This window comes from Chrysochloris asiatica, unplaced genomic scaffold (genome assembly GCF_000296735.1).
Source record: "Chrysochloris asiatica unplaced genomic scaffold, ChrAsi1.0 scaffold00020, whole genome shotgun sequence".
Classification (NCBI taxonomy): domain Eukaryota; kingdom Metazoa; phylum Chordata; class Mammalia; order Afrosoricida; family Chrysochloridae; genus Chrysochloris; species Chrysochloris asiatica.
The window spans coordinates 19,390,618-19,402,461 of NW_006408538.1; the positions used below are offsets into that span (position 1 = coordinate 19,390,618).

Here is an 11,844-nt window from a genome sequence, read left to right on the forward strand (position 1 = left end):
AAATGACCTTTTTTTTATATTTAAAAAGACTGAATTTTAGAGATGAAAAATAATATGTTTGAGATGAAACGTACTTGGATGCGTGCAGACACCGTAAAAGAAAAAGAAAATCTTGACGGTATGGCAATATAAGCTATTCAAAATGAAGTAGTAAGATAATTTTTTAAAAAAATACTGGAATAACAGTACATGACTTATCAATGAATTGTGGATCAATTTCTAGTGGCCTCATACCCATATTTGGAGCTCCAGAGGGAAAAAGGAGGACAAAAAAGTATTTGAAGCAATACTGGTCAAATATGTGGATGAAATTTGATGAAAAGAGTAAACCCGCAAATCCCAAAAGCTGAACCAACCACAAGCAGAAGAAACAAAGCAGGAGTGAGAGGGCCGGGGGGTGTCTGGGGAGGGACTTACATCAAGATGTATCATAATTAAGTTGTTTTAAGTTGATGAAAAAGAAACAAATATTTTTAAAAGCAGTCAGATTTAAAAGTAAAAAGATACATTTATATAGAGAAATATAAGTGTAACAATTCTTCTCATTGGAAACGGGCAAGCTAGATCTTGGAGCAATATTTTTTTTTAACTCTTGAATGAAAAAATGAAATAAAAAACTGCCAACCCAAATTCTGTATGTTGTGAAATCCCTTCTAAAATGAAAAGTAAAGTCGACTTTTTCTGGACCTGTAGAAGCTGAAAGCATTCAGCCGCATCAGAGTTCTCGTATCCAAATGCCAGTTATTCTTCTTACATGCTATATGGTTCTGTTGTTAAGTGCCATTGAATCAGTTCTGATTCATAGCGACCCTGTATAGGGTTTATGAGGAGCAGCTAGTAGGCTTGAACCTCCGACCTTGTGGTTCACAATCCAGTGCTCATCTTTCATGGTCTTGAGCATTCTCTAATCTTTCTACAACTTTGGATCATCAACTGAAATGGAAATAATAATAATGCGTGTGTTACAGGATTTGTTTATAAAGTGGGGATCAAATAAGATAAAAGAGTTGACATTTATTGAGTATCTCTTCTATGCCAAATATACCTTATCTCATTAAAAATGGAAATAAAATTAGCAGTAAGGAGTCTAGTACCCTGAGACTTTTCTTATGCTATCATTCCTCTTCATTCCTTAAAAGCTTGTGTTCTAGAAGTTACCCTATATAGGTAATCAATTTTAAATTTTGTTTTAAAATTTAAAGCAATTTTCCTTTGTTTTCCTTTAGGTACAATCCTTAAATTTGTTTAAAGGTGAAAATGAATGACCTCCTTGTTAGAGTAGACAGGTCAGCTAATAAATTACTTTGTGGAAGGGTTAAATCTGTTACAAACTAAACTTGATTCTTTTTTTTAATCCCCTTTAGTTTGTCTTTTGACTGCCTTATGTTTTTTCCAGTCATATTTATTGACGAATGACTTATATGCTGTCAATCTAATGTCTATTATGAGCCTATTGGCTAGGGGCCATGATTGTGTTTATGCCTCTACATGGCCCCACGCAGTCTTTGGCACTCAATAAATGTTAAATAATATTTCCATCCAGCATTCCTTAGAATGCATATGGTAATAAATGTCAGGGCACACATTGAAAATCTTGAAAACGTTGTAAATTCCTTGGAAAAACTGAGTATAGATATTTTTTGTGAATAGAATCTATTTTCAAAAGCAGTTTCTAGGTTCATATTTTATTTACAGATTTTCTCTACTCTTCACTTTCTTTATTTACAAATTAAAACTCTTCTTCCTCAGAAATACAATAAAACTTAAAATACTTTAATATTGATGCAGTCTCAAAAGGGAGCATAGGAGTATGGCGCGTTAGGATAAACACTGGACTGCTAACCAAAAACTTGGCGGATCAAGCCCACCAGACACTCATTGGGAATCCTGAACAGGGTGTCTGAGTTGAAACTGACTCAACAGCACTTAACACCAGCAACAACCACACAGGGAAGTATGTAAATGATTTTGTAGGTAGCATAAAGAAGATGAAGAGCTGTATAAGGAAATGTTTAGAGGCATAAGCAACATGATGTTGTTGTTAGGGTCCCTGTACAGGGTTTCCGGCCCTGGTGTGTTTGAACTGCCAACCTTGTGGTTAGCAGTCCCGAGCTTATCCTACAGTTCCACACCGGGAATCTTTATGTTACAATGTATGCTATAAAAAGAAACAACAGATAGTTTTTTATCACTAAATGTCAGCATGCCTTGAGGTACCTCGCTGCGGCAGCTGTTGCAGACCATATAAAGGTGTTAGACCTTGACTCAGTATTTTTCACACCAAAGGATTCTAGCACTATTTGACATTTTACCACAATCTCATTTAAGTTAACCATTGCTTCAGAAAAAAAAGAAAGACATTGTAAACTGAAACCAAACAATGCAAAAACATAAATAAATTCTGTACAAAGAATATTAACTCCCAGTTAATTAGTCTGTGATGAAGAAGTGGCTAGCCATCATCAACTGTACAAAACAATTTAAATGGCATATATCCAAATGGTTCTTTCAGAACTTTCTCACCCTGTGATTGATCTTTTGATAAACTTGGTTTGAAGTTTTTATTAACATAATGTAAATGTGGGGTCCATGTGTTGTTGTTGTATGCCTTCAAGTCAGTTCCGACTCATAGCGAACCTGTATAGGGTTTCCAAGGAGCAACTAGTTGGTGAGCTTGAAACACTGATCTTACTGTTCAAATCAACTTTGCAGTCCAGTGCTTTTAACTCCAGAGTCTTTATGTAACACTGTAGAAAGAGCGCTGGACTGCACACTGCAAGTCCTCTAGTTCAAACCCACCAGCCACTCCTTGAATACCCTATGCAGGGCAGCTATGGGTGGAACCATTCGACAGCATTTATTAAAAAATAACAGTGTAAATGATGGATGATCTGAATTTGACCATGTTTTTTTAACCTCTTTAAGGTTTAAGTTCCTCGTGTATAAAATGGAAATAATGATGGTTTATTTATCCAGAAAATGTTGAGGAGCTGTGTGCTGCAGAGTCAGTTCCGGCTCAGAGTGACACTGTTGTATAGGGTTTCAGAGAGCGACTGGTTGGGTTTGAACTGCTGGCCTTGTAGATTACCAGTGTTACCCTACAGTGGTACATCAGGACTCCTTGTGAGGAGTAAATGTTATAAGGTAGGTAAGTGCTTACCACTGACCAGTAAAAATATTGCCTTTTAATCTCTTTGTCTTCTATACCTGCAACAATCCATCCCATTGCCTATTGATAAGCGAAAAGCTTTCATTACTTCTCCAAGCCTAAGTAACATACTGTATGGGGTAATTGCTGTAAACAAATTACCTCAAAACTTAGAGACTCCAAACAACAAATATAGTTACCTCTTTAGATACAGAATCCAGGCACAGCTTAGTTTGGTTCCTCTGACTCTGGTCCCATAGAATGCTGTTATAAAAATGCCAGCCAGAGCTGTAGTCATTTCACTTCTAAACTTGGGGAGAAACCACTTCCAGCCCATTCTTGAGGCTACTGGCTAGTCTCATATTCTCTCTGGTTATTGGGGTACTTACAACACGGTGACTTCTGTTCCCTTAGTGCAAGGGCTCAGAGAAAGGGAGAGGAGAGAACAAGTTCGTGTACAAGAGAGAATCAATAAGCCAGCCTATCACTTTGCCATATTATATTTGTTAGAAGCAACTGCTAGGTCCAGCCATAGTTAAGGACAGAGATTGCATAAGTGTTTGAGTACCAGGATCATTGGAAGCCATTTTGGAGACTGTCCGCTACATACATATTCTACAGTTAGGACAGACCATTGAATGTATTGAGAATAATCCGGAACTTTTTCTTTAAACTATCCTGAGGACTTACTACTCCTAGCTCTTCTTTCTGAGGGATTGTCAGGTCCCTCCCCCTCTGCTTGGCTTCTCTCCCCTTAATATCTCTTGTAAGATAAGAGGTGATGCAGGACACACCCCAGGAAATCTCCCTTTATGTATATTGGATCACTGTTGTGACTTTAATACGTAGGGGTGATTTTTCCCAACATAAAAAAGCAAAACCAAATCTTTCCTCATGAACATCAGGCAGAGGTTAGGATTTACAACATATCACAGAATAGAGGATAATCACACAATACTTGGAATCTAGCCAAGCTAACACTCGCTTTGGAGAGACACAGTTGTATTCTCAACTGATGGAGAAATGAGCAAACAGAATAATAAGAAAATAGAATTGGTCAAGGATCACGTTATCTGATTGGTGGCTCCATTTTCCCTTGGCTTCTCCCAAAGCTCTGGACTACTAAGGCTTGAATGGGGGACCATGAGCTTGCATTATCATACTTCTAGGATCTTGTGATTCTTCCTTGCTTTGAATGGATGCAAATCTCTTTATGGGTAGTCAGAAATTACCTTTCTTTGGTCCCATGTTGGACCTTCTCCCATTTTGTTTCAATATTTGCAGTTTTTGCCTGCATATAGAGCCCCTCATGTCTTAGATCAAAAAGCAGGGTGATATCACGTAAGCAGGCAGATAATACTTCTGATGGGTTCAGTGTCTAGAAGTCCAGAGCAGGAAGTGGAGGTTAAGGATGATGAGCTGTTACTAATGTCAGTACTCATACATTACAGATCTCTCTAAAGTTAGGCATTTACTCACTTCTCAAAATAACTTTGTGGCATGACTAATCAAAATGTAGAAAGTTATCCTTATTCACAGAAGACATAATCATCTATGTAGAAAATCTGAAAGAATATCCAAAAAAAGCCGCTACAACTAATAAGTGAATGTGAATTTGGCAGTCTCGGGATTCAAGGTCAAGATACAGAAATCAATTGTAGTTCTGTGTTAATACATTATAAAGAATTAGACCTGGAGTAAGAATATGGATTGTGGTTTTAGTGTGATATTGATAATAGATCATACTATTTTATGAATAAGAGCTTGGTGTTATCAGACAAATGTAGAGGAAATAATTGTCTCCTCAGTTGACTATAAAGGAAATAGTTGTCTTTTTTATGCACAAACATGCATAAGGAGTTTCCCTTCCCTTTCCTGTATTATCTGAGGATTGCTAATCTCAGTGGCTTGCTTTTTAATAGTGGTTTTCTAATCTCTCTAAATAGCTCTTAATGTAAGTATTGCATAGTTTTCATTAGCCATGAATTTTCAGCCTTTTTTTCTTTACCTTCTAATCAAAAGCCATAGCGGGTTGTTGTTTCGCCAGCACCTTTTAGCCTAGTTGGTGAAGCAGTAAGCCTGAGCCTACACTAAGACCTAAATGGCACGGCATAGATGAGAGTCTAAGACTTTAATTATATATCATTTTATTCACAACACCCAATTCCAGGAAGGAAAAAATGACTCCGTGGTTGCAAAAGACATATTATGTGTGTATCATTCATTGTAAACCCAAAATGATACTGTGTTATGGCAAAAGCGACAATGGGAACTGATTCTGAAAATGTGACCTGTCTGAGAAACTGAATAAGAGTGAAAGTTATCAAAATGGAAAGAAGTGTTAATGTGAAATTCAGCTTTCCCAGAAATACTCTTTCCTGGCCTGTTTGGTTTTGCTTTTGTTGCTTGTCATGCATGAATGGAAAGTGCTTCACTCTCAGGGGAGCCGTGTAAAGCCTCTGAGTCGGTTGTTTATTTCCTTAATCCCCTCCTCCTTTGTGATTTTTGATGTCAGATCCAAAATGGAAAGCCTGTAAATATAATGATTATCACATGGATAATCACCTGCATTAGGAACCGCCCTTCTTCTCTCTTCTAACCTTAGCTATTCTCCACATGCCACATCCACTCTGAGTTGGGATTTTAACCTGACTGCTTCATTAGATTTGTGAAACTCAGTACGAGGCGCCCTGGGGCAGCACAGATGGAGATTTGCTTGTTTTCTTTTCTCACTTCTACTGTGAAGGCACACTAAAAAGTCCCTTTCAATTTCGTGTGATCAGTTCACTTGGAATTACAGTTGATACTTGGAAGCTCTCTTACTCTTCTGCCCACCATTGACACCATTGTTTCTTCCCCTCTTTCTAACCTAATTAATGCCCTTGCTTTCTCTTCCTCTATGCTGTTAGGACTCAAATTCTGCTTAAAATTCTTCCTAGGTCAAACTGTTCCCCTATGGGTTTTTTTTTGTTTGTTTGTTTTGCTGAGAGGGGAAAAATAAATGTTGTTCCATCATTGTATCTACAAACACCCTCAGATCAGAGGTTAGTTGTGCAGAAGTCTACAAATGATGTGAGCCAGCTGCCTTTTTAATGAAGTGAGTGGGGCACCAGCCCAAGATCAAAGGAAGGTAGGAGGAAGTTAGGAGATAAGATCTTTTTAAGCCACAGAGCAAGTGCTTAACTTTCCTAGTGCTAGGGTACAGCTCTTCACACATGTGCAAGGGCCCACTGTGATAGAAAATTAGTGACTTCTCTTAAGCACGCCCTTCCTTAGCCAGAAATATGTTGGTCCTCGGAATCATTTACAAATGTAGAAGTATCCTGGTGCTCAACTTCCATAAGAAACATTGAGTTGACATATATGTGTAAGATTTGTGTCTTCTTGAAATTAGTCAGTTTTACTTTACCATAGGAGATCTCAGTTAACTTCTTAGTACATTTGTGTGAGCAAAACTGGAAAGCAAAAAGTAATTTAAATGTCATATGTAAATTTTGTGTCTTAATATTTTAGTGCAATTTTACTCCGACAGATTCTTCATTTTAAGTTTTGTCTTATGGTCTTTTAGGGTTCTTTCATGCCTCAGATGAAATTTCTTATAAATAAGTACTTTTAGCACAGCTTTCCAACTGTCTTTTTCATATTCGAATTAGCTATATTAATTATATGACAGCTTCAAAACCACTACAGGTGATATCTTTGGAAACTTATCCTTTTTCTTGATATTTGGGCTAACAAGTAGTATTAAATATGTGATGTACAAAATTCTGTTGTAATAATGTAAGTAAATTGTCAAAGAGGTTAAACTTGCTTGTGCCAGTTGTGAAGATCTGTGTGTGTGTGTGTGTGTGTGTGAGTGTTTGGTCTACATCAACTAAGGGGAGCCTGACCAGCCTTAGGTTTCTCTAGGTATCAACTTAAGGAGTTGAATTTTCAGCTTATCATTTTCTGTTAACTTCAGTAGTTAGCTATAATTATCATTTTGACCTTTCCAAAAATCTCAGAATGGTTTTCTGAATCTATATGAATATATTGGCCCATAATGCATGCATACATTTCCCCCCGCTGTTTACCCTAACATGTATTTGGTACCCAAATTTGTTCTGGAGACACGGAACTTTCTGCCTCACATGGCGTGGTACAGCAGTCGAGTTCATTGAGTTGAACCTGCTCACTACTCAGGCTCCGATCCCATCTTTCTATTAATATCTCTCGTCAAAGATAGTTTTGAAGGAATGTAACTTAAGATATTGAGGTTCCTGATAGTTGCCTGAATTTTTTTTTTTTTTTCTCATTTTCAATAGGGAGGTCTGTAACTCTTCAAAATAAAATATAGAAAGAGCAAAAAGATTTGGTTATATAGATAATACATTTGACAGTCTGTTGTAAGAACTTTAGCATATGTAATCATGTTTATGAGATTGTACCCTTAAGATTTTTTAACTTAGTATATTAAATCATTTTTAGACAGTATATTCATTTTAATGTTCAGTTTTTAGTAGCCTCTCATCGTATTAAAGAAAAAATGCTTTTCAGTTTTGTAGGGTTTATTTTTGACAGTTCATTATGAAATTTTTTGAAACATACAAAATAATTGAACTACTGAACCTTCATATACCATAAACATCCAGATTTAACAATTGTTAACATTTTGTCAATTTTGTTTCAGTTGATTGATTGATTGAACTGCTGAAGTATTAGAAATTGCACATATATTTTATCCCTAAAAAAAAAAGAACATTTTTCTTGTCATTCCTAACAAAACTGATCATTTCTCAATATTATCTGACTCCCATTTCATATTGAAATTTCTCTAGTCGTTCCCCAAAATGTCTTTTATATAACTGGTGTGTTCAAAACAGGGTTCAATTAAAGGTCCCGCCATTGCTTTTGGTCATTTTCTTCTCCCCTCATTTATCATAACTTTGACATATTGAAGAGACCAGCGTAGTTGTTCTGTAGAATATCTTACTTTAGGATTTGGCCAACTGTTTGCTTAATCTAACATTTAAGTCAGCCCCCTTTCCCTTATGTTTCCTGTAGACTGCGTGTTATTGAACTAAACCAAAAAACCCATTGCCATTAAGCCAATCTCAACTCAGAGTGACCCTGTATATGAGACTGTACATCTCTATGGGGTGAGACAATCTCATCTTTCTCCCAGAGCCACTGATGGGTTAGCAGCTCAATGCCTAATGCACAGCACCACCAGGGTTCCTTTTATTGAATTAAAGACTTGAATACCTATGTTTAAAATGTTGGACCAGAATGCTTTTTGGGTGATGCCATGTACTTCACATTGCATCATAATGGAAGGCACACACTATCTGGGGGTCCCACTGTTAGCCATGTGAGCAGTAAAATCCATCACTGGGTTAAGGTGATGACAGTTTGATCCTTCCATTATAAAGTCACCCTTTAATCCTGTGACCAGCATATAATCTGTGATACTTTAATTCCATGAAAATCTCCAGCTTCCCACCATCTTTTCACCTAATATATGTAATAACAATCCTTGCCTGAATAAATTTCATTATAGGGGTCACATTGATTAGCAGGCATTCTTCTCTAGAGAAGAGCTTTCTGAGAGGCAGTGTTTTAATATAAAATGATTGTCTTCCTTTGCTAGGGTCAGAACACCTCAACTCACTATGGCAGCTACAGTAAAAACATGTTCTTTTATCTTCTTTGCTCCAACTTGTGAAATCTGTTGACATTATTCTGTCTTTTTTTTAATGCCAAAGGGAAAAAGAAATCTTCTCTTTTTCTGGTGTAAGAATAAAAATTTAACTATGTAGATGTACTGAGATCATTGTATAAAAAGAAGACTATTTGAATAAGTTTCAAAATGGATTATTTCTTCATTACCTAGCACTTTATAATGAACTGTTCTTTTTTTCATTTCAGGAAGCTGCCACTTTTGCTAGAGAGCAAGGCTTTGAGGTGAGTTAACCCACAGTTGCACACTAAACAGATCCTAAAGGTTTTTTCTTGCTGATAATGAAGTTCTTTTGGACAGTGATTGATGTGCTATTATACTCTCAGAGCCTCGCAGCAGTTGCCATGGAAACTTGGCAGTCGTCATGGTTTCTTTGTTCTGCCAGCACAGTGTTATGACGCACTCTGCTAGGTCTGCACCCAACATCGCCTACAGATGTTATTTATTGAATTTTGAAAAGCCTCTTGGGAAGCCAAGAGGTTGGGCACGGTTTCAAGCTGCCTCTGCAGATATGGGGCCTGTCAGTTTGCTCAGTTAAAAAGCTACCTCATTAGCTGCATTACATTTCATAAGTCTTCACTGCTAAGGCAGTGGCGGAGCAAGACTAAATAGTGAAATATAATGTTGTTTAAATAATTTCAACCCTACCACATGTAGATTCTCATTATGCAAATTAACTTCCAAAAGGTTGTACTTAACCGTTGTTATAAACTGATTAATTTAAATCATGTTCATATAAACGTACTGCTTGAATCTTCCTTTTTTAAATTCTTTTTTGGATAGCATAAGGTATAATTTTTTTCAAAAACTAAATATTGATAATTGGTTTTAATTTCCAGATCCTGTTTCTATTTTCCTGGTAGAATCATTATCCTACTGAGATGAAAAACTCCATGTGGTTGCTGTTGGCTAAATTAAGAAAACAGTTAGCATCCTTGTTTTTACCTATATAACATCCATCTTCTAATGGATCATTACAAAACACTGGTTTTAATGTAAACCCATACTAATTGCCAGAGAATGAACTAAGTTTGAGACTTTTATAACTGTCAGATTTATCGAGCCTTGCTGTATTCTGTACAGCAGCTTGGTATGTTGTTGTTGTTGTTGTGTGCTGTCGAGTTGCTTCTGACTCACGGTGACCCTGTTCAGGGTTTCTAAGGAGTTTGATCCGCCAACCAATAATATACACATACGTGTATGTATGTATGTTTTTGTTGTTGTTGTTTTTAATCTGAGTAGAGGAATACAGAAACCCTTTTCTTACTTGAATACTCAGTATTGCCTACCATGTAAAGAATCCGCGAGGATTGATTGGATAGTATATAAAAACTCATTTGAATTCTTTAGATAAAGATGTTATATGAATTTGTGATAGAGCTGTTATTTAAATGTACTAAAGGCAAGTCAAGTCACAAAATAGTACATGTGCATGTTCTTCATGTCATAGAACTTAACAATCAGCAATATAAACCTTCCTCATCATAGAGGAAAATAATGAGCATGTGGTGTAAGTATACTTTATTCAAGATCCCATGAAAGAAAGAACTATTTAAAAGTAGGAATCCCTGCCTCAAAATACTTAACTATTGGAAACTGTGATCGTTTCTTGGGGGGTTCTTGTTTGTTTTGCCATGTCCTGGTGTGATGCTGCAGGATACGCACTGGACTGATAGCCACAAGGTTGGCAGTTCAAACCCTCAGGCCCCTCCTTGGACACCCTATACAGAGTTTCTATGAGTCTGAACTGACTTGATGGCACTTATCAACAACAACAACTGTGAATATAGGATTGAGTCACATTTGTTCTTCTACTTTTTTATCACATTGCAGTTTGCCGAACATGAAAATATATATAACTGTTTTCAGACATTTAAAAAGTTACATTGATAATAAATTTTAGTATTAAAAATACAGTAACAAGAAGACGACACTTCCCTCCTCTAAGACTGAAACTCAAAGGAAACACATGTTGATGACCACATTGGTCTGCTGGTGAGTGGAAGAGGGAGAAAGGCAGCACTGAAGAAATGGGCTGAGCTCAACCACATTCCATAGACTCCCATTGACCTGGAGATGAGAGAGAGAAGAGGAAAGGCTGATTGGTCCAAAGTGTGATGAGACCTGGGGACACCTGAGCCCATGGACAAGGACATAGTCACAGAGGGCTAGAGCTGAGAGTGAAGCAGCCAGCTGATATGAAGTGAGGGGAGATGCACAAGAACACCCAAATTTGCAAACATTACCCATTTGACCCAGCCTCAATGGCTTGATAAGCAAAACTAGAAGATACAAAAAAAATTTTTTAATAAAGGAAATGAGGGTAAATTGCTACAATTTGATGAGCTTGACCTACATTCAAGGATGTAGTAGCTCAAATTACCAACAGAGAGGGAAGGAGACTTCTAATCAAGTAACAATGCTATACCCTGTGTGTAAGGATAGATAGGGACAGGCAACTTAGACATTGGCTCCCTAAAATGAGGGGGTGATAAAGGCACGAAGTGACTGGCTTACAGGGTTTCAAGAGGGAGTTTAGTTACGAGTGTGTGGGTGCACAGACACGTGCTCTGATTGGTGACCACGTTGGTCACCGATAAGGGGAAGTGAGGGAAAAACAGCAATGAAGCTACGAGCTAAGTCCAACCACATTCGATAGACTCCTGTGAACTTGGGTGGACACCTGGTTGGCCAGCAGTTTGGCAAGACCTGGGGACTCCTGGGTGCAGAGTCAGTGACATAGCCACAGAGGACTAGAGTGAAAAATGAAGCATCCAGCTGATAAGAAGAGAGGGCATATGCACAAGAACACCCAAACTTGCAGATAATACCCACTTGACCTAACTTCAATGGCTGGATGATCAGAGCTCAACTAGAAGAAGAAAGAAGAGGGGAAAAAAGAGTAATCTGATACAATTTGATGAACTTGACCTACACCTATGGATGCAGTAGCTCAAAAGAGGGAACAGATCTTTAC

General features: G+C 37.4%; 1 protein-coding gene across 4 annotated transcripts in view; it reads left to right on the forward strand.

Annotated features, from left to right (window-relative positions):
• Nucleotides 1-11,844, forward strand: part of ADK (adenosine kinase) — a 647,845-nt gene that overhangs the window by 476,717 nt on the left and 159,284 nt on the right. For all 4 annotated transcript variants that reach the window (XM_006835925.1, XM_006835922.1, XM_006835923.1 and 1 more), the window contains one exon: nt 9,056-9,091. In XM_006835925.1, the coding sequence (XP_006835988.1) occupies nt 9,056-9,091 (36 nt within the window). The remainder of the gene's footprint in view (nt 1-9,055; nt 9,092-11,844) is intronic.